The sequence below is a fragment of the Hemisphaericaspora subhashii genome (genome assembly GCF_019202705.1).
Source record: "Hemisphaericaspora subhashii strain CBS 10753 chromosome Unknown scaffold41, whole genome shotgun sequence".
Classification (NCBI taxonomy): Eukaryota; Fungi; Ascomycota; class Pichiomycetes; order Serinales; family Debaryomycetaceae; genus Hemisphaericaspora; species Hemisphaericaspora subhashii.
In genome coordinates this window covers 45,132-72,442 of record NW_026057305.1, presented here as the reverse complement: position 1 = coordinate 72,442, position 27,311 = coordinate 45,132, and the positions used below count along the sequence as shown (strand labels likewise).

Sequence of the window (27,311 nt, the reverse complement as noted above, 5' to 3'; positions counted from 1 at the left end):
TTTTATTTGTGTGCTTACTAGGTATTTCTGAAACTACTTTCACACCTCATCTGATTGGCTCGCTCTTGAAAATTTTTAGTCTCGATGATTTTACCGCATGCAGGTCAAAGCCCGCCGAATAAAAAAATGTAACATTTACTTGAAACTCTGCTTACTAAAGTCTTATATAAAACAACCAACATTTTCTAATTATAACTGATACCTCAAGTATCTTATTTCATATTTGTTTCAAATTTGGTTTTGTATATATACACCCCAAACCAACCACCGAATTGGAACCCACATACTTTTTGTTCAATTCATAATTTTTTCAGAATTTTCAAGATATATTTACTATTTATCACAACATAATGTTTCAATATATAAAAGCAACGCAAAGAAATAGGGTAACTAATCAATTATTCACATCTACATTCGCCATATGTTTTATGTTGGTTGGAGCCAATTCATTAATCCCATGTCCAGTCGACAGTGTTCATGGTAATGACTCAATAGTTGATGAAAGGTTGGTTAAACATGAAGAATTGAGAAAGAAGAATGCTGAAAGCAAAGGAGAAATATGATTCTTGGGGTACCAAACGAAAGGAAGAAGGTATGGTCATTTCAATATTAGTGGAAAATGAAGGAATGACGATATCTATATCCCTTGTGTAAATTCTTCTCAAAAAGTTACACCTTCATTCATTTATTGCATTTTTTTCAATTCAAGGGGCAATTCATACTTGACAATAATAATTTTGCCCTTCGGTACGGTTTTTGTTTGTCTTATTATTTGCATTTCATGCCTGGGTTTATATGACGTTGGTGGTTGGTTCATACGTTTTTAGTTTGCTTTTCACAAATGATTTATGCACATTAGTTTACTTTTAACTTTTACATAGTATAATTTTTCAATATTACGATTTATATGTATTGTGACATTACTTTGGGGGGTATACTTCCTGGTTTCTAGATGCCCACGGTTTAATGGCAGCAATTTCTGGAAGCAGTCTCTGTTTTTGCAGTAATTTTTTCTATTGTCCAATCAAATGTCGCGCGTTTGCGTTCCGCCGCACATATCGCTAAGAACTTGGGGTTGCAGTTGAATTCACATATACAATTCTGACGGAATTCTTATGAGGCTAGTTATAAGCTTGCAGGGTTTAACTAGCTCTGGACTAGTTTGGATCCTGTAAGGATCTGGTTTTGAATTCTTCAGTTATAGGTTCTTCCTTGCAAAAGTCAGAAGCGTGCTGGATTTCACATCGAATTCCTACATCGTAGGTCAGCATAAAAGGCAGTATTGTAGTCACGACCTACTTGAACCAATCAATTACTTAGTCGTATGTATGAAAACTTTTGATGCTGGATGCATCCTTTAACTGATGATTTGTTGTCTGTTATTTCCCAGTGGTCTGAGGGATTTCATTATAGAATTCAAATTCTTTTAAATTGCAGATTTACTAGCATAATAGCTATAATACACCCGTATTTGGGTTCATTCACTCGGTAAGTTGTTCTGTATCTAAAAGCTAGCAGGTAGCATATTATGATGTGTTGCAAATTTTTGGCTTTGGGACCGAAAAAATTATGGGAGCGCTGCTTTCCTAATTTGGAAAGATCGTAAACAATTTAGAAATGAAATGCATTTATAATTGGGAGGAAACCCCAAATTTCTTGATCTTTCCAAATTCATAAACTAAACCAAAGCTTAAGAAGAAATGCATTCAGCAGTACATCTGGCAGTGTCATTGGATTATTCATTTCCTAAGCCGTACCAACATTCTCGTCATAATTATCATGTTAGCGGCATACCCTCTGATATTATTCTTAGTAAGAACTTAAAGATATCAGATGAGCCTACACCAACAGCACCCAAATATTCAAAGATACCCATTAGTAAGATATTCAGAACCAATACCCTTAGTGAAGATCCATTGGATAATATTCTTGAACAAAGCAAACGAATTATTAGTAACTACAAGCTTGAGTTACCGTATAAGGTCCAGTCAGACAATGCAAGCACTCCCAAAAAGAACAACGACACGGCTCAGCAAACTACAATAAGATCTAAACGTAAAAGACAAATTTCTCAGGATGATAAAATAGAAATATTGAAAAACGAAATTGAAAATGCAACTTCCAGTAAGCTCAATACGCCAATCCCCAATAAGACGATTTTCTTTTCACCCTCAAGTTCAGTAAAGAGAGATTTGAAACAATCTACTCCAGTCTCAGTCCGAAATGATGCACAATTGAACATGGAAAGGCCATCAAAGAAATTTCTTAGGTTGGATAAAGCAATAGTTGTAAAGGATCATCAACAAAAGGAAACTGGAGATCAGGTAGAATATCATTCGGAAGAAGTTGACGACTCTCATTATGACGAGTTGGCATGTCACGCTGATAATATCTTGCGAATGGCTGTTGATTCAACCATGTTGGGATCCACTTTTGATGGGTCTTTTTCGATCAACAATACATTTGCAAATTATTCAATATTAGATGATAAAGATGATTATGACAGGAGTGTGCTTGAGATTTTGCAATCTAGACAGGAGAGAAGATTGGATAAATCCAAATTCATAAATATTGAAATTAATGCCGACGATATTAAAGCAGCAGTACATGGAATGTGAAGAGTCTTGGTTCGTTTCTCCGTATCTCATCTATCTATGTATATGTTTTATGCACGCAATCCAAAACGGATGCCTTTATTATATTGCTTGCTCTCTAGTAAACATAAGCTTTGAGCGTTGGCTGGGAATCGATATCTTTAGATCCCTTCATTGTTAGCCAATGAGACTGAAAAATTTCGTTACCTCTTCCTCACGGGCCCTTGTAGAATGAAAAAAAAAAATTGTACTGCCAATGAGGGTTGCTCTTCAATGAGCTGAAGCTTCAATTAGATTAACACATATAAATTAAAACACAATGCTTAGAAGGTCTGTTCATAAACGATTGTTGGCAACATCAGCCGACGCTTCAGCCAAGCAACAACAACAACAACAATATAATGTTTTTGATAGATCAGCGAAGTTACTACAACGTTCCAAAACTCCAAAATTGAATATAGAGTTATCTCGAAAAAAGGAGTATTTAAGGGATGAAGTTGCCAGAAAGACTATTGAGAGATTGGCATTCATAACTAGACCATTTACAAGAGTATTGGATTTTGGATCACATGGTGGTAATCTTTTGAAGAATTTGTGCTCACCTGATGAAGAGATACCTCAAGAACTGACTACAGACAAAGCAGTAGTTGAAATGGCGAAGCAATTGATAAAGGATAAGGAAACTGTTAGATCAAAGATAGAGGAATTAGTCATGTTTGATTCCAGTAAAGAATTACTTAATAGAGATATTGCTGAGCCATACAATAACGTATTTAAAGGTGTTGTAAGAAGATATGTTGGGGACGAAGAAGCATTCAGCCACCCATGTCTAGAAGAATCGAACCAATATGATGCAGTGATATCGAACTTAAGTTTGCATTGGATCAATGATCTTCCAGGGGCCTTAGCTAATATCAATCGTGTTTTGAAACCAGACGGATTGTTTATGGCTACCCTTTTTGGGGGAGACACTCTTTATGAATTAAGAACGTCGTTACAATTGGCTGAGCTTGAAAGACGAGGTGGTATGTCACCTAGAGTATCACCATTAGTCCGGTTGAACGATGTAGGATCTCTTTTGAACCGTGCAGGATTTTCTATGTTGACTATTGATGCGGAAGATATTGTTGTTGGTGGTTTTCCTGATATTGTTGCCATATGTGAAGATTTGCAAGCCATGGGAGAACAAAACGCTATTTTATCAAGATCTAATTATTTGCCTAGAGATGTGTTATTAGCTGCCAACGAGATTTATAAGACTTTGCATGGGGAAAAGAATGGAAATGAAATAACATTACCTGCAACCTTTAATGTTATATTTATGATTGGATGGAAAAAGAGTGCTGATCAACCCCAACCATTAGCGAGAGGAACAGGTCAAGTCAGCTTGAAGGACGTTTTGTAAATATATAATTTGTATAAACGGTAATAGGATCAACTTTCCACTCTAAGAAAACATAGGATCGGCTATAAAGGTTCTACCATTCGCTTTTGCAGTCGGATACTCGGTATTAGGGGTATAAATCCCTTCAAGTGATTATGAAGACAATAAGAAGGAAGTGAGGTACCGAGGACTTGTGTAATTATCGCCTTCGGGATATCTCCGCGGCTGAGCCGACACCCCACACAAAAAAAGCTACACAAATTAAGCTTTTTGGAATCATATGATTTTTTTCTTTTTGTTCTACCCTCAAAACTACATTTTATTTTTAGTACGGGGATCTTCTATTCTACTACGACGGCATGTGTAAATTATTGTAAAGGGGGGCGAAAAAATGACACATTTCTCATTCTTTAGTGGTACGGGGGGTGGGGAGGAAGAACTTAAAGTTTAGCGCAAGACTCATTCTTAGAGATTTTGAATCACCACACGGAACAAATTTGAAAATCCGAAATTTTTACCAATTAGTTTCAGAATCAATTTTTCTCCACTTTTTACTTTATCTATTTATAACTTCTTTTACAACACACTTAGAATAACTAGTACGAGCTACACTATTAAACACCAAGAGAACATATCCAGAATAGAGGCCACTACTACAAAAGAACAACCCCCACGCAAAACAGAAATAAAGTAAAAAAAATGGGATTCTACAGATCAAATTCGTCATCAGATGCTCCTAGATTGAAGCAACAAGTGGTATTGCCAACTTATAAGTTGGATTCCAACTTGGTTCTTTTACCTGGTATCATTTATAATGTAGCTTTTTCAAGGTTTAAGGCTGCTGCATTATTATACAGATTTAAGGATTTAGTTTCACAAATTTCTATCGTTAATAATTTACTTAACGAATATGATTTTGATAGCCGCGAAGGTGTTAAATCTCCAACAGGTCAAGTGCAACAAGATCCGGAATCTTCAAATCCAAGTAAGATTTCAAGAGAAGCTATTGAGGGAATCTCTCTGTTTTTCCGTTATGAGACACTTTCCAAAACAGCTGGTATGACTGAGGATCAAATTGCTGGCCCTGGTAGTGAATTTGAATGGTTGACTGTTGCAATTATTCCTAATTTGGACAAAATTAAAAGCCCTCAAAATTATTCTTCAGAGGGTTCTAACGTTGTTACTGCTGTGAGAATCATTGGAATTGTTGATGATACAACTAACATTAAGTTAACATTGCAAGCAATTACCAGATGTGTCAAAGTTGACAAAAAGAACACTAGAAGTAATGAACAGTTAGTGGAAATTGATTGGTCTTATCGTGTCCGTGATTTGAAAGCAAACATGAGGACATTACAAGATAATGCAGGCAAGTTATTCAAATCGATTGATAAGTTCCTTGGTGATTATCGCCAGGCTCTTAATAATCCTGCCAATAAAAACAGGACAAACTTATCATTAACCAGCAAGACTACTGATGAAACTAACAAGAACAATCCAGTTAATTTGGATAATAATCCTGACTTATTAACACTTAACCCCTTGGCGAATGCTTTGTATTTACAATTGGCGGGTTCAAAAGATTTCAGCAAGGCATTCTTAAGCTTACAAAAATTATATTCGCAGTATTCTTCAGGAGAAGATCTTGTAATCGACAATAAGTCATACTTAAGACTTATGGACTTAACTTGTGGTATTTTACCTTTTCCAAACTATGAAAAGTTGAACATATTAAATAAGTATAGGAACAGCGAAAGAGCTATTGAAATCAATGAAATGATTGTCAGATTAATGCAAATATTTGAAAACTTGAGACAAAACACTTCATTTGTGAATCATTGGTTTCATAATGAAGCAACCAATATCCAAAAAGCTAACGTTGTTGCGAATGAATTGAAATCCATTAGGATATTATTGGAAGGTATGACTAATAGAGAAAGGGCTGAAGGAAAGAATCCTCGTCCTGCAAGATTACCTGGAAGACCACCTCATCGCCGTGTGGCTGGAACTCCTGAAGATGACTATGAGGATGACGATGAGGATGATGAATTGAAAGCAATAACCAATTTCATAAGAAATAAATTACCAGGAATCTCGTCATTGTCATCTGATTCAAAGAGGCTTATTGTGAAGGATTTCAAGAGAATAAAGTCTTCGGCAAACTCCCCAGGAGGTGGTAATTCCGACTATCATGTTCTTCGCAATTATTTGGAAATTGTTATGGATATTCCTTGGGACAAGTATGTAACCAAATTCAAATCAAATAAAGAAATTGACCTCAAATTAGCTAAGAAGCAATTGGATGACGACCATTATGGATTAGAACATGTAAAGAAGAGATTGATCCAATATTTGGTTGTTTTGAAATTATTAGGAATAAATGCCGAACGCGAAATTGCACATTTAAAGAATGAAAAGAAGTTAATCCAATCGAATAATAGTAGTGCTTTGAAAACTGATCAAGAACTTAAGGATGCAGGAAGTAATAGTATCGTTATTGCAAATCATGACGAAACTTATCATGTTCGTCAAAAGGCAAAACAATCATTCAACAAGACAATCAATGAAAGCAAGCTTGATAAGATAAGTGATGAGTCTATTGAAATTTCCAGACAGAATAAGTCTCCAATCATCATGTTGGCTGGTCCACCAGGTACTGGTAAGACTTCTTTAGCTAAGTCAATTGCTACTGCGTTAGGAAGAAATTTCCAAAGAATCTCGCTTGGTGGTATCAAAGATGAAAGTGAAATCAGAGGTCATAGAAGAACTTACGTAGGTGCCATGCCAGGGTTGATTATTCAGGCATTGAGAAAGGCTAGGTCTATGAATCCCGTCATTTTGTTGGATGAAATTGACAAAGTTGTTGGAGGCAATTCTGGACTTAATAAGTTTAATGGTGATCCCTCTGCTGCTTTATTGGAAGTATTAGATCCTGAACAGAACAATACTTTTATCGATCATTATTTAGGGTTCCCTATTGATTTGAGTCAAGTTATTTTCATTTGTACTGCGAATGAACCTCATCAAATGGCAAGACCGTTATTGGACAGGTTGGAAATGATTCAAATCGGTGCATATGATTATAATGAAAAGCTCGTCATTGGACGTAAATACTTATTGCCTAGACAAGTCAAGAGAAATGGTTTCCCTGTCGCTGGTAAGATAGAGGAATTCGTGAATATTGATGAAGCAGCATTGAAGAAAATTATCATTGACTATACTCGTGAGGCCGGGGTTAGAAACCTTGAAAGGAAATTGGGTACTCTTTGCCGGTTTAAGGCAGTTGAATACTGTGAATCTATCGGTAATCCAGATACTACATACTCTCCAAATATTGAAGAATGTGATTTACCAATATATTTAGGTGTTCCTTTTGGAAACAGCGATTTTACAGCCGCTGAAGGTACAACAATTGGCAATTCTAAAGTGGGGGTTGTGAATGGATTGTCATACAATTCCGAAGGTTCAGGCTCCGTTTTAGTTTTTGAAAGTATTGGTTTCGATAGAAGACTCAGTAATCCAAATGCCTCAGGTGACGGTGCAACGTTAAACATGACAGGAAGATTAGGAGAAGTTCTTATGGAAAGTGGTAAGATTGGATTGATCTTTATTAAACTGATGATATATAAGAATTTGCTTAAAATCGCCAATAGAGATGATAAGTATTTGTTAGAAAGATTCAATAACACTGATATTCATATGCATGTCCCAATGGGGTCAATCTCAAAAGATGGGCCTTCTGCAGGTATCACCATGGCTTTGCTGTTTTTGTCGGTATTGTTGGACAAACCTGTTCCTTCTGATATTGCCATGACTGGTGAAATTACGCTTAGAGGTTTGGTCTTACCTATTGGAGGAGTGAAGGAAAAATTATTAGGTGCTCATTTGAATGTTGCAATTAAAAAGATGATAGTTCCTCGTGAAAATAGAAAGGATTTGATTGAAGAATATAGTAGAAGTATAGAGGAAGTTGGAGAGGTTGTTGATCAAAATTTGGTAAATGAATTGTTAAAAGACAATGAGGAACATGATTTCAAGATGACTCAAGTCGAACAGTTCTACCAAAACAGGTACGGTATTCAAATATTCTATGCTCGTGAGTTTTACGATGTAATCAGAATTGTCTGGGAAGATGATGATTTATTGTCAAATCATACATCGAGTGGCTTACTTGAATATCATTTATAGGCACGTTAATTCCATTTGATTAACATTTATAAAAAAAAATACATTAAATTTAGCATTTATTAATCTATAGACTATTGTACACTCAAGCTCATTAGGTTCTTTTCTTCTTACCAAATGCCTGGCTGTTTCCTTCACTAGAACCTAAACCTCTCTTCTTACCTTCTTTAGCAAAATACTCCTTTTTACGTTCTCTTTCTTTGTCTTTCCTTAATTCTTCCTTTTTGGCGATAGTCTTCAATTTTTCTTTGAATTTTTCATCCTTCTTAGTCCTTCTCTTTGCTTCCTTCTCTTTTCTAATAGTGGCAATCTTTTGCATCAAATCTCTTGCTTTCTTTTCTTCTCCACCTAAAACGACAGCTCTCTTGGACATATAAGTCTTCTTCTTTTGTGGCTTCATTTGATGGATTTGAGATTTGAATGGCAATGTTTCTTTAATAGATTTTGGGACTCTCAAAGGATTGAATCTTCTTTCTGCTCTTTCAATCTTTTTATAAGCACTATCATTGTTCAAAGGAGTGGCAATATTTTGTGCGGCTCTAACTTGACCAGTCAATCTCATACCCTTCCATTCAGAATGCTTTCCTTGCAATAAGGAAGTAACAGGATTATAAAACTTCTTGACTTTAACTGGATACCAAGTCTTCAAAAAGACAGTGTCAGACATCAAGATTTTATCTTCAAAAGTAGCTCTGAAATGACCATCAGGTTTAGAAAGTGCACGCTTTATTTCTCCTCGTATACCTGAAACAGTTCTGATTTGAGCACCTTCAAATTTAGCAACTTCTAAAGCATTTGAAAACATATCTTTTACAAAGGCCGTGTTACGGAAAATTTTATATGGATAACCAACCAATTTTAATTTCTTGACAATTTCAACTGATGAATTCAAATCTTCAACAATACCAGTTGCAGCAACTCTAAAAGCACCAGTAGTAGATTGATTATCGACAAGGTTGAACCCAACGAAAGTAGTATTTGGTGCAACTAAAGGACCATAGAAGGAAGCAAAACAGTATGCATGTTCTGGAGTATATTTCAACATTCTATTTCTGGTTCTAGAATCTGAAGTGGTATAGATAGGGATGGTTTGGAATCTTCTCCAACCCAAAGACAAAATTAAAGGATCTTGAGATTTCAAGATCTTCTTGTGCCAACGATGCCTTCTAATTCTGACATTCATAATACCAAATCTTGACTCAGTTGGTAATAACCCACCTAAGACAATTGGGTACTCTGGTTGTAAGTTGTCAACAAATTCACAAGGGAGCTTATCAAAAACAATCTTGACATATGAACCAGCTTTGTATCCTTCGATTTTGATTCTTGTATTTTGATCCATTTCTTCAAATTCAGCCTTATTAATTTCCAACTGTTTAGCCATTTTATTCTTTTGGAACTCATACCATGTCTCAGCTTCGTTGTCAGCTTCTGGGTCTTCTTGATATTCTTCCTCTTCGAATTGCATTTTCAATTTAGCCTTCTTGGCAGCATTTAATTGTCTCTTTTCTTCCACTGTCATATTTTCATCCTCTGCAGCTTCTTCTTCGTTATCTTCGCTGAGTTCAGCTTTTTCCTCTTCGGCTTCAAAGTCGGCGAAATCGCTACCTTCTTCTTCATCCCCATCCTCGTCAGAACCAGCTTTAGCCTGTCCTTCATCTCCTTCGGCTTCTAAATCTTCAAAATCTCCGTACAATTCTTCTTCATCGTCATCTTCATCGCTTCCATCTTCTTGCTTATCTGCGTCGTTCAACTTTGGAGCAACTAAGAGTCTAGATTTTAAGATTTTATATCCATTTTCATACTCGTCGTCGCTATTCTCCTCGTCTATGCTGTTGGCATCGAATTTTGCTTTAAGATCTTCAACTGAAGGATATACTGGTTTCATAGTATCCAAATCTTCTGCAATTTCTTTTATATCCTTCTTCCTAAAGAAATCGTCATCATCTTGCTCGATATCCTCTTCTTCATCTTCGTCATCCTCGTCCCCAATCCATCTTTTAATAACATCAGCAGGTTCTATGTTGGGTAAATAAAGTAATTTGTTGATATCCCATTTTCTACGAACAGATCCTGCTAATCTCGAAGCAGTTGCTCTATAGTCTTCATCTTCATCTGAAGACAATGAAGTATCTTCGACAAATTCCAATTCGCTTTCTTTGTATTTGTCATTTCCGAAATCAACTTCAACCATACGAGGCTCGTCTTCTTCGTCAAAATCTTCGTTGTCTGATTCTTCATTGTCAAATTCATCATCTTCAGTGATTGACTTCCCATACACACGAGCTTTTCTCAATGACTTTCTACCTGTGTTTTTTCTAGTATCTTCGTCTTCTTCTTCCTCATCTAAATCAGATAATAACCCGCCATCTTCTTCATCTTCCTCGTCGTTATCAACTTCATTAAGGGCCCTTGAACTAGAAAATAATTGTAAACCAGGTCCTTCTTCCATCCTTTCTGTCATGGTCTTTGCAACATCTTGTAAATCAGTAACTAATTTTTCACCTTCTCCCATTTCTCCGTCTCCAGCTTCTTTATTGAAACTTTCTTTACCAATATCAATGTATACAGCATCTTTATCTACAAGAACACCTCCAACATCAGACATTGGAGCATATATGATCTTCTGTTTATCTTCTAATCTCTTTCTTCTTCTTGTGGTCTTTGCTAATGGTTCTCCTGATTCGGCTGCAGCTTTTGCCCGTTCTCGTTCGATTTCTTCGAGTCTTTGTTCAAAGTATGGAGTAGGACATGGATCAGGTAATTTTTCTACCGAGTGGACATAATGATCACCAACACCGGCAATGTGGATATGAGCACCTGATGAAGGTAATGGAGTCCCGTGGAGATATCCGTAAACAGCGATTTTTCTGTCGCATTTAGGATTTTCAGCAATTAATTGAGGATGTGTTAAATCGGTGATTCTATCTGCTAAAAGATATGGGTGTTCATTTCTCCATTTAAGTGGTCTGAACTTCATGACTGATATAAATCTACTTAAATTAAGGATTTCTCTATCTGGATAACGACCATTTATAACCCCGGAAAGATAAAACAATTTTGCACCTTGATAAACTTCAGTCCAAAATCTATGCTTTAACCTTTTCTTAGACGTACGTAACGTGGATTGAGACTTGAATAAATCCAAATGAGTGGCAACACCAAGCACTCTTGGCATACCGTGATGTTGAGCAATATTTAAGAATTCCATAGTTTCCATTTCTAATCCATAATTCCCATCAATTAATAACAAAACCAAATCTGCGATCTTAGCTATATCAATCATTGAATTCAAATCATTATTTCCCTCAATAAAAGTCAATCTCCTTCTTTTCCCACTGACGACCGTGATTGGACCTTTCACTTCAGTTAAAGTAGTTTTAGTTAATCTACGAATAAGTGACTTTATTAATGTAGTTTTCCCAGTTCCTGGAGGACCGACAACTGCAACTATCACTGGAGGTGGGTCGTCATCAGGTGTACGATCAACCATAGGGACATGTAACTTCTTTTCATTCACATCATGAGTTCTTCTTGCCATACGTTCCAACTTTCTTGGTGCAGAAACGGCAAAAGCTTTTATGTTTTGGCCATTCTGGTGAAGCTTCTTCTTGGCGGTAGTTCTATTCGAACCGCCTCTATGGGCCTTGTTCGATTGTTGTTGAGCGTCCATAAAGGGTGTGTGTTGGTTCTTAAAGTACTGGAAATCAAATGATTTGCAAACACTGATAAATTTTTAAATGGACGCATCTCTCGCATCTCATCATGAAAGAAAAAAAATCGAGATCCGACTTCTTTTATCACGTGATACAATCTCGGAATTTTAACAAAATATTTTTGTTTTGTTTTGGCTGCTAAAACTGATTTGCAGTTTTCTTATTTTTTGATATTTGTGCAAATTAAAATGTTGTTGCACCCATATAACTTTTATTAAGCTTGGCAAAGGCAAACATGCTCTTAAATACATATGAAACGAATAATATCAAAATGTTGTATATTGTTCCTTCTAATACCCTTAGTTATATCAACTTGGCATTTTACCAATCACAAAATATGTCATCCAAATCATCCATTTTTAACCACTTTACCATTCACAGGATTCAAAGTGACTCGACAATACAAGATTTCAGGAATAATCCTGCCTATATCCATGCATTTCCTTACACTTTCACATTGCGACCATGGACAAGTGGATTATCAAAAGACAATTAGAATAGAATCTCTGGGTCATGTGGATTGGGATAAACCTTTTTGTATGTTGAAACCAAAATTAGGGGAGATGTTAACATTGCCAAGTTATGATATAATTGGAAATCCTGAATTTAAACAAGAAGAAGATCTTGAATCATATCTGGATGTCAAATCGTTTATGAAACAAAAATATAAAAAATTGAATAATTTAGTTAGAAAGAAAATTGATTTAAAATTAGAAAGAAAGACCAATGGGAAAAGTCTAGAATATACTGGTAAGAATAAATATTATCATAATCAAGATTTATTATCGCGAGATCCTCAAAGTTCATTAGAATGGGAATCAAGAAATCTTGTATGTTATAAAATGGCAAGAAGGAAGAAATATGCCAAAAGAAGAATCTCATTTTATATGCCACATACATTTGTTGGTGGATTATTTGAATGCTATGTACCTCCAAATATTAAGAAACAAATATTTCAAGAATTCACATCTCTGGATTTATTAGCCCATCTGTTTGATTTTAAATGTGATCCACAATTATCAAGACCAATATTCCCATTAATTGCAGAAGATTCAACTTCTCAATGGTTTGAAAATAAGCTTTATAATATTTTCAATCCAGGAATAGTTCAAACAATTCCTTATCTAACAACTCTGACTCCATTAAATCTTCGGTTTTCTAGTTTGGAGACTTCAGATATGTATAAAGATAGTTGGGCCACTAAAATTGAAGTAAATGAAGATTATGTTTATACAGAAGCTGATATTCATTTAGTTTCCCAAGCAGTGGCAAAACTGGCAGATTTGTTGAATAAATTAATATCACCCATTGATTTCAATGGAGTTGTGAAGTCTTACAATAAAGCAAATGAGAGAGAAAATCCAGAATCTAGTCCCAAATTTCCAGAGGAATTTGATTCCATCTTAAAGACCCTTCCATTTGAAGAAAAACTTAACTTTTGGTTTTCGTATCTTGATGATAAACTAACGAAAAAGTATTTAAGTGAGATTGAAAAGTTATGGGATAAGCTTGTATAGCCGTTTAATATGTAGTTTTAAAATATTTCTCCGAAAAATAATTGATAACGTTTTCACTAAAATCTAATGTACAAAATAACAAACCTAAAAACCTAACTAAAAAATAATAATACCGTTCTTTTCAACTGTTCAAATAAGTCTAGCTGGACTCTTTTCAATATCACTAGATCCACTAGATTCATGTCTCTCCAAGATTTCAATATCTTGTGGTTCATTCTCTTTGTTAACCAAAGTCTCACTCATCCGTACACCACTAACTGGCCTTTCTGACCTGCCTCTCTTGGAAAGTTTTCTAACAATCTTATCTTTAAGACGTGATCCTAATCCTTTATTCTCCTCCATTTCAATTTCATCATCGATATGAGGGGAGATATATCCGGTTGAGACATTGTTTAATTTATACATTTCACGCTCCCAATCAAGTGCATGATCTTGAGCAGCGATTCCCAATGCAGCCAATTCATTTTCTTCATTAGCACCACTACTACTTGCTTCTCCATTACTTGAATCTCTCTTTTCTGTTCTTTTGATTGAAGATTTACGTTGGAATGAAAATCTATCATCACGAACTGGTGCGAATCTTGCATCTGGATTTTTGGAAATTACCGACAAGACAATAAAAGTAATGATTAAAAGTAAAAGCACTAATGAAAACCCAGCATTTAAAATAAAAAATATCCAACCCATAATAGAACCAACTGAAGCTGGTTGTCCAAAAATATCTGAAAAAAATAAAAATAAAAATGAATTGATGGTGGTTACAATTGCAATCATATAATTGGTGATATTTGTTGGTTTGTTCAAATATGGTCCTTCATAGATAAGATAAATTGTATAAGCTAAATCAAATATGAAAACTGGGAATACGGAAACTTTACCTGCTGATTGAGTAAATGCAATAAAAATTGATTTAAGAAGGATATGAGCAATTTGTACAAGTCCAAAATAATATTTCTCGGCTCTGAACATAGTATAGCAAAATCCAAATTTATTTAAAATATTTGCATCTCCATATAATAAAGCTGCTGGGTTATCAAACTTTTTCTTTGATTCACGGGCATATTTCAAAACGTTGTAGTATGACCATGATAAAACAGCGGCAAGCAATAATAAGAAAAGAACTGCAAGGACAATAACTGCTGGGGAATCTTGTTTTGTGAATTCCCAAAATGAAAAAATGGTCAATTGTGTAAGACCAATACAAATATATCTCAAGACAGAACCTTTAAGTAAATGATTAAATCCAGTATTGAACATCGAGAATGAACGGTTAATTTTATTGAAACGTTTCAATAAGATAATGGCTGATTTAGCAAGAACCAAAACGACGACAAGCAAATATCCAACAAGGATAAAGAATGTATATCCTGTGACTACAATTGAAGTTGGTTCAATCTTTGAGTTATACCCAATTCTTTCAATACCTCTAAGAACAATCAAAGTCTTGTTTGACTGAAGCGCATAGTCAAGGCTTCTTTTAGCGAATCTTTCTAAACCTCTCTTTTGAACTAATATTTGTTGTACAACTCCTTTCAAATAAGTGGTTGGCTTACCTCCAGTAGCTTGGATATACCATCTAAATATATCTTGCATAAATTCGATTCTAATCAAACCCATTGACCAAGCTAAATTTTCAGACCAAGAACTGGCAATTGGTGGGACACGTTCAACAGCTTGCATTGAAACAACAACCACACTTTGGAAATAAAGGAACAAAGAAATTGAATTTGCTGCAATATGAGATGCGGCATTTGAATTTCCAAAAGTTGATAATATAGCAGCAATTAATAATCCTAAGCCTGCAACTACAGCAGTAGCCCATTTAACTCCAGTTTGACTAATTGTTTTCCCGTTTGTGAAGGAAGATTGGATACATGACAATTGCTCACCTGTAGACTGGTCCAAAACTAGAACTTTAACAACAGCATCAATATCTGGGACTTCATAAGCGATTCCTGGAATCTGATCGGCATATTCTTTACTAATATATTCAATCGAATCAACTTGAAGTGGCCCTGGGTAAACAGGACAAAACTGTTTCCAACCTAAACTACATAAATCAATATCTTTTTCAATAATTAAAAACCCATAAGCATATACTTCAACATGAGCTGTTACATAAGTATTTAAGGATGAAGTTAAATCCAAATTATATCTTAAAGATCTATCATCAGGATTGAAAGTGACATTAAAATAAGATGGAGATATTTGAGAATTATCCATACATTGAACTAATGAATTTGCAGAAAGTAATCTTTGTGCATTAGTGGTTGTGGTGATTGCAATAACCAATAGCAATAACTTTGATAGGTTTAATAGCATTTATGTGTAAGTCTAATAATAGCAACAGTTGGTTGTAAAAAAATAAAACAGATAATTAGTAGTGAATGAAGTTATTTAAAGTAGGGAAGTAAAAGTAACAACACTCTCTTTCTCTTTCAATAAATTTTAAAATACGATATGTGAATGATTATATAAATAAATATTCAAATAACAAGAAGAATAAAATCTTTCTCTGTAGTTTCCTGTTGATTAATGTAAAAAATGAACTTTTGACATTTTAAATTTAATTTTAAAATGGTTATTTATTTATTTATTTTTTAATGTTAAGCATTTTGCGCAATAATGGAAAGGAAGGGATAAATTTTTCTTAGCCTCATTGTGAAGTAATATAAAGTGAAGTGAGAAGAGAAAAAAATGAAATTTTTTTATTCATTACTAAAAATAAAATTTTATAAATAATAAATACCCTCGTGTTTGCTTTCGGATTTCATATATTTAAGATGGGACGCGTCATGTGACCTACTTAATTTTCAGAGCTTTTTCATTCGGTCGACTCCCGGTTATGAGATCATCGCTTTGGTCATTGGATACGTCTAAGGCTTATGAATGACTAAACATCATCACATGATCTTTGTCATCAATCATCAATTTTGTGGTGACTAGTGTCAACAGTAGATCACGTCTAATAAAGTATCGCGTACCCATGTTTACGTAGTTTACGGGGCCCGAATAGCTTTTAACGCACTAAATTATGAATTGGCTTTAACAATAAAATTTCCTGAACGAAATTTCAGAAAACAATGGGTTTTTTTGTCAAAGGAAAAAATCTAGAGAAAAGTACAATAAAAATGGTGCGGCTTCTTTGTTGCAAGGGTTCAAATAATATTTCTATAAACCTCGAGGTTTTCACGGAGTACTCCCTATTAGCTCTAAGTTTGTCTGATTGTTTAAGATTGAAAGATTCTCCTGCAAGGCTGAGTTTTCACCGAATTAAGGGGTTTTTTTTATCTGGGGTTTATGGATTTATTTAATTGTAAGTCATGAATCCAAATCAAATAGTTGTCAGGTCGATGTTGTAAGGGGGTTGCAAAAGTGAAAGCTATCCTACTATCATTAACAAAAAAATAAATAAGGGGGGTTTACCGAATGCCAAGATACTCCTAAATTTCTTGTATACTTGAACCAATCATTTGTAACCCCCCACAACCCTTCTGATTATGCAATTCTATGTACGTTGAAGTTAGCTGCTAATTGCTATAATACAATTTACAACTGTCTCATTTCTCCGTATCTCTGTTTGACTGTTTATACTTATGCATATTTTACAAAAGGGTCTCACACGTGTCTTTAACCAAGAATCCATTGGAGGTATAACTGGACTCAACGTCAATCTAATTTATCAAGCTGTTTCTACTTTTTTGGCAGTCAATCACATAAAACATTATCCGCAATGTAAAGATTTGTGAATGTCTCTGATATGAATAATCATACATTTAATTTTCCTATTTAATTAAAATTCACGATATTCTTATCAAAGGGAAGCTAGTTTCCCTAGCCGCGGAAAAGGTTCAGATCTAAATTATAAATACGAGTACAAATCGTCAAATGTTTGCAACCGACTGCCAAAAAAAAAAATTTCTTGGTATGGGGTGTTCCTCTTAAAATAAAAAAAAAATAGAAACTGGTAGCACCACCGATTTCGCAAACGATTTAAAGTTTTGGAGATCCTCTCCAAAACCAAAAAAAAAAAAAAAAAACACGCACGATTGATTCAGTTTACTTTAGCTAACCCTCCAAATCTGCCCATCATTGATATAGTACATGATTCTCCTTTGATATATTGTCACACATAATTCCGAGTCTCCGCCAATGTCAGATCTAGAATTGAAACCGAATCAACCAACATTTGTGGCTGAGAATCCACCTCAAGGACTTGGTGAAATTGAACTTGATGGGTTGCTTGCTCAAATTACCCAAGGAGATAAGGATATCAATAAATTGCATATATATCATGCAATATTTATCCTATCCAAAACTTTGCATTCTATTATCCAATTGCAACAAAATCCTGATTTATGTCATACTTTTAGAACTCAATTATTAAAAAAAATGGGGTTTAACGAAGATGATTTAATCAAAATCAGTGAAAACAAATATAAAATAAGTACCACTCCAATTCGTCGACCTGATAGTCCTTCACTTTCACCTCCCTTGAAGTTTGCCAAATTGAATAATCGTCCGAATTTTGAAGATGAAGGGTTCACTAATACCTATGATACAGTGGCTGATTATTTATTAAGAGAGGGTGGGAATCCTGATTCAATGTCAAAAGATGAATTGGAGGTTCAAATACCGGATTTACCACAAGATTATGAATCCGTATATGAAGATAATATCGATGATATCAAATATCATGATACTGATTCAAATGATAACAAAATTGATGCCCCATTTATCCCACTTGAACAATTATTACCTGATTTAAATTTAGATGTATTAAAAAATCCAATCACTGATATAAATCTTGATAATCTCAAATCAGAAATCTTGCGATCTACAAAACGTAGTCAAAATACTCATTTACTCAAAATATTTAATTTAATCAAAATCCCACCATTATCAATTGATGATTTCTTACTTAGAATCAAACAATATTCCCCGTCTATTTCGGTAAGTTCTTATATCCATTCTGCATTCATCATGTTCAAAATGACAATATTATTAGATTTGATACCCTTGACTATGAATAATGTATACAGGTTCATCGTGGCTTCAATTAGATGTTCTTCAAAGAATATTGAAGATATGTATCAAAGACAAAAAGTATTTGCGACAGTGGTAGGTGTAAGTTTAAAAGATTTATTTCGATTAGAGGTTGGCTTTTTATATCTTTGTGATTTTAAAGTAATAATTGGGGAATTAATGTTGAATAAATTTTTAAAAGATGAATTCAGTGATTTATGTTTATTCATGAAGGAAAATTTCCAAGAAGGATTATGATGATGATGACTGCATTTGCATAACGATTAATTGGCATATATAGCGTATAGTATTATATATAAAATGGCATTTATAGTAATGAGGACGAAAAAGTTAGAAGAGATTTACTTTAAAAGGGAAGTTGCAAGAGCAATGGTTTATCTGTTTGTAGACTCTACATGTAGTAGGTTGTTAGTTTGCGGGTCAGTTCTCTATTTAAGTAACTACATGCATGATATTTATGAATCACTTTCTGTTTTCAACCCATTGAGGCAAAATATTAGATTCTTCTTAATTAATCCTTCTGGCACAACCTGCCTTGGTCTTTTCTCTTGTTGAACAATTCATGAGCCTTTTCGTGGCTTCGACATCGAGCGAATTGGTTGCAAAAAAAAAAAATCGCAAACACTGTGTATTCATTGGTCTCCCACAGCCTGAAAACCCTTTCAACAAAAGTTCTGACAAGCAGTTTGACAACCCATTTTCCTCTATATTACATTCATGTATTCAAAGAGTCCAAAAAAGCAAAAAATATGCGATTTCTGTGGATCGAACACAGGACCTTCAGATTAAACTGTGACTGAATCTCTTCAGTCTGACGCTCTCCCAACTGAGCTAAAACCGCAACAAGAACCCATGGCGGGAGTCGAACCCGCAATCTTTTGATTAGAAGTCAAACGCGTTAACCATTACGCTACACGGGCTGCTTCGTTGTTTTGGAATTTTGGAAATTTTCCGGATGATTTTGAAACGCGTGACTTTCGCGTGATTTACGTATGATTTTCACGTGAATATCATGTGAAAGTCACTTGATGTGTCGTGCATCTTCCAAAAAAATTGCTTCTTCTTGTTATGACTTTTTTTGCAGCAATTCCCTACTTTGTGGATTAAAAAATTGGTGGATTCAAACTGAGAAGGAAATAAAGCTTCATAGATGGATAGAAGGTAGAAGTCTTCAGGGAACAAGAAAAAAGAATGCATGTGTTCAAAAATGATAAATTTGGCTCTATTCATTTGGTCTGAAATTTTGTTAAAAAACAACAGAAAATCATACCCGGTGGTTGCAAATGAAAATAAAAATACAAGGAAAGGATATAAATGAAATTATATTTATTGAAGGGATGAGAGAACCAATAAGAAAGCAGAATCCCATTCATTTTAGAAACAGCCAGCAATATAGAAACAGATTCAATATGAAAAAAAAAACGGAACAGGGTTCCCATTACTTTTTTTTTACTTCTATCACCTTCTACAAAATTCTTATACCTGCTGTGCTTCCTTTATCGTCATATTAGGATAGCAAAATGAAATAAGTAGCTAAAATCTGGAGAGCACAGCCTCTCAAATTATCAAGTACTGTAGGTAGTGTAATCATTAGATTTTGCTGGAACCTCCTTTTTATGCAAGTCAGAGCTGCCCGACAGATTCGATAGTGAATCTCCACAATCAAATCTCAGCCCATAATACCCTATCAGAATTCCTATTAGTCATATTTAGACTACACTGAGTCATACTCTGATAGACATAGCCGAGGTTTTGGTTAGATTGCGCATATCCTCTAATGTCCTGCTATTTGAGAATGTGACTCATTGAAAGTTAGGAGTCTTACGCTAAAAATCTTAGTCACCTAAGCTGTTCTTGCTGTGATTCTATTAGAAGTTTACGCTGATACAAATCTATGACCAATTCAAGTATTTGTCATTGCAACAAATGAGTCAAGATTTCACGGAAAAACAAAACAGCCAATGACAACGCGGAATTACTACTCAGAGACAGTTTACGAATACGATTCAATACTTCTTTAAATGACAACTACCCATCAGAAGACGTAGTAATATAGCTGATAAATAGCATTCATACAGTGACTGCAATCATAATAATAGAAACTTGATTTTGTGTAAATTGTCTAAATCTCTTGTCAATTAAACCACTTGTAGAACGCGAAAGAAAATTAATGTCATCCCTCATTCCAGATTTCAAACCAGTTGCCACCACCACCTAAAAAAAAAGATCATCCCCCAATCAAAAATCATAAAATCTACACGAGGGGTTAGTGTTGCACATACTGAATGTCATTTATTTACCTGCCGCGCTTTGTCATTTACTTAGTTATATAAATTCTACTGAGTCATTTCTTTTAGAGTTGTTTTCGTTTTTTTTGCATCTTTAACAAAAATTATCAAGTATAAAGTTTGATTCATATTCCTTTCATAATTTCAATATCAATATGATTCGTGTACGAAGAATACGAAAGACAACAATGATACGTTATCCTTATAAGGAAATACGGAGACTGTCGCATGCGTCCACAACGACTGCTAATACTGAAGATACTTCCATGCTTATCCCAACTCCATTAAAGTTCACCAACAGACAACTTAGACTTCAGTACTCCTCAATTGGATCAGACTTTATTCGATTGGCCCTGTATCGAAGATTTAAAGAATTGCTTAGGGATGAAAGTGGTGCTCTTATTAAAGCAGCAGTTCATGATTTATCCGCTTTCTTAAGAAAAGAATTACCCAAGAAGGATTCAATTCTCCATTGTGAGATGAAAAAGTCTTTAACCAATGAAAGTTCTAGACTTGAACTAATGATTCCCCTTGGATCCGGAACAAAAACAAGCGAAAGTATAAGAGAGTGGCTTTATGCTGCATTTGGATTTTTGACTGAGGAATGTTCAGAAGAGGAGGCAAATAAGATTGTTGACAATATTATTGAAATATACATAAATGAAAGGAACTCAAATATCAACACCTTATTCAACAGAAATGTCGTATTGAGCGAAAGGGACGAATTTACAATGCGTGCATTCAATGAATATATCGAGAAAGTCAAGGTACGAGATGATTTGTTATATGAGAGTGATTCCAGATATATTTCTTTCCGTGAGGTTTTTGATCAAAAGATATACCTACCAGATTTACCTAAAATACATGATCGCGAACTACTAGTAAAAGGATTAATGCATAAGGAATTCTATAGAATGATGTTAAATCCAGAACACCAGTTTGCCCAAACCATGACTACCGGAGGTTATGATTTAGACTTTAGAAACTATGGCATAGTGAGAAAGGAATTATCTGTTCTCGATGGATTGGGTGATTTCTATTTAAGTCTTGAAGCTTCTCGAATAACCTATCTCTTGTGCAGAAGTAATGGTAGGCAGGTTACCCAGAATGCATATCGATCATTGAAAATTATATTGGGTACAAACACGTTAATGTCAAAACTAACCAAGGCCTATAATTTGCATATCGGTTTAGGCGACCCCATAATTATGAACCAGTTGAAAACTGAATGGGTACCTTACACAATGACGGGTAAAATGCCTGATTATCAGAGTCTAGATGAAACCCGAATATACGAGGAAGAATTTATGGCTGATTTTTTTGAAATCTATGCTGGTGCCCTACTAAAGGAACAACCAGAGGTTGCAAAAAAGTTTATTCACGAGATTTTCTATGAGATATTGAAGGTAATATCCGAAAGTCTACCACCTGATATTCCTTACGGAATATGGTCTAGCATGATTATAGGAAGAGAAATCCGTGGTAGGGGCTTCCGAGAATCAGATATCGAATGAAAAACCCGATTTGTTTTCTTTAGAGTCATTTTATACTTTTCATTTTAGTTGATCAAATTAGAAAAATAAAAAGAATGAATATCTACAATTGTACTTTCACTTTTACTGACTGATTTCAAATTCACTATAATACATAATTAAAACAAAGTTATCTACGAAATAAATTCAAGCTATTATCCACCTATCTTCTTAACAAAGAGCTAAATAAGCCCACTTTCTTCTTTTTTGGTTGATCCTCTTTAACCAGCTTTAAACTGAGAAACTTACCATCCTCATTGCCAACCTCTTCTTCTTCACCATCACTGCTGCTACTGTCACCACTACTTTCTTCCTCTTCATCACTTGAAGGATTTCCCTCAGCGTTCTTCTTCTCAGTTGCCGTTCCTTGCGTTGCAGCTGCTCCTTCTTTATCTCTAACATCAGGTAAACCACGATTTGCTAAATCAGTCAAAGAATTTAATAACGGAGTCTTCAAAGCCGAAGCTGGAGCAGTTGGTTTCGGAGATGCCGTAGCACGTTTTTCAGTAACAGGTGTGTTTACCGAAGCTTGATTTGCAATAGATGATAATTTATCTTGAACATTGGAAACGGACGGAGTCGTGCTTGTGAAAAGAGGAGATTGTGACCTTCTAATTGTCGATGGGGCAGTTGCAATTAATCTTGGTTTCTTTGTTTTACTTCCTTCTTCACCTTCTGATTCAGATGATGATGCGTCTTCCTCACTTGATTCCCCAGATGATGAATCTTCTAATTCCCTCTTTCTTGAAGTACTGACTGTATCTTTCTCTTGCCCTGAACTACCACTCTTATTTAATGCAAATGCGGCTTTACTCCCCGAATTGGTTGGTGTTGCATTTTTCGCACCAGTTGGTTTGGATGGCCAAAGATCAAAGAATGAAATCTTACTTGCAAAAGAAGTTCCAGACTGCTTAGTTGGCGAATCCTCTTTGTTCCCTGGTGGTACAGTTCTAGTAAAAAAGGACGCAGGAGAAACCTTCCCTGGACCAGTCGCACTTGGAGGTCTACCATTGGAACTCACATCTGGTGATTTTGATTTTCCATTTTCATCAGCGCTAGGAGTTTTTGAAAGCTGTGGTCTATTCCTTGGATCTGTTGGAGAATTTGCAGGTTGTTTAGCTCTTGAATCAGCAGTTCGCAAAGGCGAAACTCTAGGGGTATTAACAAATGTTTCCTTTGGAAGCGATTTTTGATTTTCTTTTATTGGAGAATGGGCTCTAAAAACTGCAGATGGTGACATGGACATTCCCTTTGGTTTGAAGATATCTGGAATCGAAGAATCATTTAAGGCCAAATTGATAAGGGCAGAAGCGGGAGTTGGAGATGCTTTCTCTGACACAGGTGGAACTACCAGTTTTGAAGAATCTGAGATTGGAATATGTGATAAATTCTTTAATGGACTTACATCATTTGACTTATTGATAGGAGATGAAACTTGCTTATGACCATTTACAACATCTTTGTGTGCAGTTGATTTAGCTAATAACTCCCCAAAGGTCGATTGTCTCTGAGCTCCGAAAATCTTTTTGATGCTTTGGCGTGCGCTAGCATTCGTTTCCTTTTCATTATTTTCTTCATCACTGATTTCAATTACTTCACTGTCATTTGCTGAAGCGTTTTCAGATCCTGTAACTTTCATAGTTGACCCAACTCCTTGTACCGAGTCTGAAACCAGGTCCGAAATTGATATAGATTCATCGTCTGTCACAACATAGTCAATTTCAGCATCAACAAATAAATCCGGTCCTGAGGGAGGTGAATCATGTGGTTCTTCGATTGGTTCCCTTTCTTGGACAGTATCCTTGGCAACAGATTCTTCTGCAGGAATTGGTTGTGGCTGTTCTGGCTCCACGTCTGATACCAGGTCCTTTGGCAATGTCAATGTTGCAATCCTCGATTGTGAACCGCCCGATTCTTTGGTGGTTTTATTGGTCTTGTCAATTGAAAGTGTTACCATTTGAATCTGGTTCTTGTTACTGTCAGATTTGTCTTTTGTCTCAGTTTGCAAAGCATCATTTGTAACTTTAGAAATTGGCAGCTTTGATTTGAGAGTTGACTGAGTTTTTGCTACTTCAGATTGTTTATTGCTCGCAGTATTTGACGCATCAGCAGTATCTTTCGAAATTGGCCCCGTTGATTGCGGAAGTGGGGATTGATCCTTAGTGACTTCAGATTTACCATTGATCCCAGCCTCCACAGTATCAATAACAGTCTTGACAATTGGCAGCTTTGATTTCAAAGGAGATGGTGGATCATTATCAACTTTTAATTTATCAGGGATAGCGTTTGAAACTGGCAGTTTACTTTTTTTAGGAGATGCCGCGCGAGATGCCTTAGGAGTCAAAGATTCATGAGGTATAAATTCAATCAGGTAATTATAGTCCCTCTTATCCTTATCTACTAAAATTAATCTTGAATCCACGATTAAATTTTCATAATCACGCTTATCTTCATCTATTCCAGAAGCCAAGCCCTTAGGCATCACTTTCAAAGAGGAACCATCATCAGTTTGTAATGCTCTTAATGTTTGTTCAAAGCTTTTTAGTTTCAATTGTGTTCTTTCAAGTTTTCCTGCCTTCGTATCATCTATAATCTGGTATCCTGTTTCAATGGGAGTACTTTCATCGTCATCAATATGTACCACATCACTTGAACTATGCTTTTTTTCCTTCGAAAGTATCTGCTTCTTAACTTTTGATCCCTCAGACTTAGGCGTTACCTTGGGCTTAACTTCTTTTACTACGGGCGAACTTTTTTTTTTGGGGGAGGCTGGACTTTGACGCTTTTCTGATCTTTTTCTCTCATTTGTCCTTGAGGATGGCGGAGATGCCCGTGAAGAAAGCCGTCTTGCCTGTAAATCGTCAACATCTTTCAATGAGGTGGGTGCAGCCGCTCTTCTTGATCCTCTACCTAAACTTAAATCAACGTCAGCATCCACCATATTTACCGCAAGTCGTCTTAACACTGCTTCCAGTTTAGGATCAAGGAACTCAGGAGTAGCAGGTTTTGGTTTTGGATTTGGTTTATTGATTATCTCTTCAGTTCTTCCACGGGAGTTCGGAATTTTCAGTTTGAACATACGGAGTATTTCAGATTTAGCGAGGAAATCTTTACCTGCTTTCTTTTCGACAGTGATATCACTTTTTGATTTTGGAGGAGCTTGCTTTGATTCCAGTACTTTGGATTCAGCTCTGGTTAATTCAGGGGGGGTTGATACTTCTGATTCAACTTGTGTCATTTGTTCTGACTCAGATGCAACTGCACTTGACTCAGATGCAACAGCACTTTCTTGGCTTTCACTTGAAACAACAAAGGATTCATTCATTTCACTATAATCTAGATCCACTTCCGATATTTCTTCTTCTTCGGACTCAGAACTTTCCTCACTCTCTGGAACTGAATCGACAGAGGAATCTGAATCTAAAATACGTGACTTGGTACGGGTTCCATCTTTAGGAGGTCTTCCCCTTCCTCTGGAAATTATCTCTTTTTCTAATTGAGTTTGTGGAGGGATTGATAACATGCCTGAAGTTATTCTCTTACCATTACCCTCAGTGGTAGCAACAGCAGCAGCCGAGGGAACACCACCCTTCTTTTGTGGAATAGTTCTGTCTTCGGTTGTTTGTGGTGGTAAAAGTGCTACTGGAGATGACACTACATGATCTCCACGTTGTGGGGATGATACAGGACTATTTGGTTTTGAATGTTTAACAGGAAGATGACTATCAGCCTTATCAAAATATTCTTGAGTACGCTTCCGACTACTAATAAAATCAGAACCAGCAGTGAGAATTGGTGCATTATGAGGCACAGGTGTGGTCTCAGTAGCTTGCAAGCTTGTATTAAATGGTGATATACTTTTTCTTTTAAATTGATTTCTCACCGTAATTCTCAAAACGTCACCTGATTCAAAAACATCAGAAAGGGTATATTCTGGATCTAAATCACAAAGATTGGTATCTTGAAATCCTACAATCTGCAACGATTCTTCCTCTGGATATAACTTCTTGTATCTAGTTTCAACTTGTTGCTTCACATCATTAAGTTGGATTGTGGGATCTGCCAAATGTAAAAACCGTTTAGAAACCAATTTATCTAGCCTGTTGGTTGGTTCATGTGCAGAATACAACGGAATAATGACCACCTGTAACTTTAATTTACTCATCTTTACTTACGGGGACGGTACCTAGTATCAATCTTATTTCGCAAAGTGTACACCGGTCAACCTGTTGTTGTTGATGTTGTTATTGTTGTTGTCTCAGTTGGAATTTAAAAAAAGTTTTGTTTTGATGGGCAATCAAAAAAAGGGAGAACGAAAAAAAAAAGGCGGCCACAGGGCACATACAAAAATCCCATAATTTCAGAATAGGCTTTTTCTGAATGATACAGTAGAAAGTGTAGACATAGGAAACATATAAATTTGAAAGACATTTGGCGAACGCGTCTTATAGGATAAATTACAATTGGATTTGTATTGAAATGCTCGTGATGTTTTCAGAAGTAGATATTTCCGAAATAAGCGGACTGAGGAGTCCCGGAAGAGGGGTACTCTACAAACCGATGGAATCGAAAACAACTGAGGTGGTTTGTAGAAATGGAGCTAAACACAAGATACCAGAAATTACACCACTGATGAAAATGTGCTTAGTCATAGTACTAACTGGAAAAGGTGGAAGCAAGTTAGTTTTAGTGCAGATGTACAATGGATGGCCAAACCAAATAGAACTCCATATGAGGTGTTGGTTGCAAAAAAAAAATTAAAGACGCGTCTCTTAGAATAAACTATTGCAATAATAGTAACCCACAAATAAAGAAGTGGCACTCTATCTAATGAACGATTCAATCAATTAATTTATCATTTAATTGACTATGTACTGATAGGGAAATGCATTGGCATTAGAATCTTTCAAGTCTATTTTAAGAAATCTTGTTTGAGCAAGAAACAACAAAATAGTTGACCATAAAGATGGATTCCAGAATCTTATCTTGAACCATTTGTCTCGATGATGCTTTAAAGCAAATCTTGAGTAGGATAGGGTTTATTTGCCA

The 27,311-nt window shown here is 35.5% G+C and overlaps 10 protein-coding genes across 10 annotated transcripts; 7 read left to right on the top strand and 3 right to left on the bottom strand. All coding sequences in view use genetic code 12, as the record gives it.

Annotated features, from left to right (window-relative positions):
- Positions 1-350: 350 nt before the first annotated feature.
- Positions 351-563, top strand: J8A68_003247 (uncharacterized protein; the record flags this gene model as incomplete). Its single annotated transcript, XM_049407083.1, has 1 exon — positions 351-563. One exon carries the CDS (start codon positions 351-353, stop codon positions 561-563), a length of 213 nt encoding a protein of 70 aa, XP_049263479.1.
- Positions 564-1,700: 1,137 nt separating this feature from the next.
- Positions 1,701-2,618, top strand: J8A68_003246 (uncharacterized protein; the record flags this gene model as incomplete). The annotated part of the gene is made up of 1 exon (XM_049407082.1): positions 1,701-2,618. One exon carries the CDS (start codon positions 1,701-1,703, stop codon positions 2,616-2,618), a length of 918 nt encoding a protein of 305 aa, XP_049263478.1.
- A 295-nt stretch (positions 2,619-2,913) lies between these two features.
- Positions 2,914-3,999, top strand: J8A68_003245 (uncharacterized protein; the record flags this gene model as incomplete). The annotated part of the gene is made up of 1 exon (XM_049407081.1): positions 2,914-3,999. One exon carries the CDS (start codon positions 2,914-2,916, stop codon positions 3,997-3,999), a length of 1,086 nt encoding a protein of 361 aa, XP_049263477.1.
- A 678-nt stretch (positions 4,000-4,677) lies between these two features.
- Positions 4,678-8,166, top strand: J8A68_003244 (uncharacterized protein; the record flags this gene model as incomplete). Its single annotated transcript, XM_049407079.1, has 1 exon — positions 4,678-8,166. The coding sequence occupies one exon, from the start codon at positions 4,678-4,680 to the stop codon at positions 8,164-8,166; it is 3,489 nt and encodes a 1,162-aa protein (XP_049263476.1).
- A 91-nt stretch (positions 8,167-8,257) lies between these two features.
- Positions 8,258-11,836, bottom strand: BMS1 (GTPase; the record flags this gene model as incomplete). Its single annotated transcript, XM_049407078.1, has 1 exon — positions 8,258-11,836. One exon carries the CDS (start codon positions 11,834-11,836, stop codon positions 8,258-8,260), a length of 3,579 nt encoding a protein of 1,192 aa, XP_049263475.1.
- A 477-nt stretch (positions 11,837-12,313) lies between these two features.
- J8A68_003242 (uncharacterized protein) lies at positions 12,314-13,396 on the top strand (the record flags this gene model as incomplete). Its single annotated transcript, XM_049407077.1, has 1 exon — positions 12,314-13,396. One exon carries the CDS (start codon positions 12,314-12,316, stop codon positions 13,394-13,396), a length of 1,083 nt encoding a protein of 360 aa, XP_049263474.1.
- Positions 13,397-13,525: 129 nt separating this feature from the next.
- FLC1 (putative flavin adenine dinucleotide transporter) lies at positions 13,526-15,718 on the bottom strand (the record flags this gene model as incomplete). Its single annotated transcript, XM_049407076.1, has 1 exon — positions 13,526-15,718. The coding sequence occupies one exon, from the start codon at positions 15,716-15,718 to the stop codon at positions 13,526-13,528; it is 2,193 nt and encodes a 730-aa protein (XP_049263473.1).
- A 1,830-nt stretch (positions 15,719-17,548) lies between these two features.
- On the top strand, positions 17,549-18,679 carry J8A68_003240 (uncharacterized protein; the record flags this gene model as incomplete). The annotated part of the gene is made up of 1 exon (XM_049407075.1): positions 17,549-18,679. One exon carries the CDS (start codon positions 17,549-17,551, stop codon positions 18,677-18,679), a length of 1,131 nt encoding a protein of 376 aa, XP_049263472.1.
- A 2,206-nt stretch (positions 18,680-20,885) lies between these two features.
- Positions 20,886-22,244, top strand: J8A68_003239 (uncharacterized protein; the record flags this gene model as incomplete). The annotated part of the gene is made up of 1 exon (XM_049407074.1): positions 20,886-22,244. One exon carries the CDS (start codon positions 20,886-20,888, stop codon positions 22,242-22,244), a length of 1,359 nt encoding a protein of 452 aa, XP_049263471.1.
- A 181-nt stretch (positions 22,245-22,425) lies between these two features.
- Positions 22,426-26,427, bottom strand: J8A68_003238 (uncharacterized protein; the record flags this gene model as incomplete). Its single annotated transcript, XM_049407073.1, has 1 exon — positions 22,426-26,427. The coding sequence occupies one exon, from the start codon at positions 26,425-26,427 to the stop codon at positions 22,426-22,428; it is 4,002 nt and encodes a 1,333-aa protein (XP_049263470.1).
- Between the last annotated feature and the right edge of the window lie 884 nt (positions 26,428-27,311).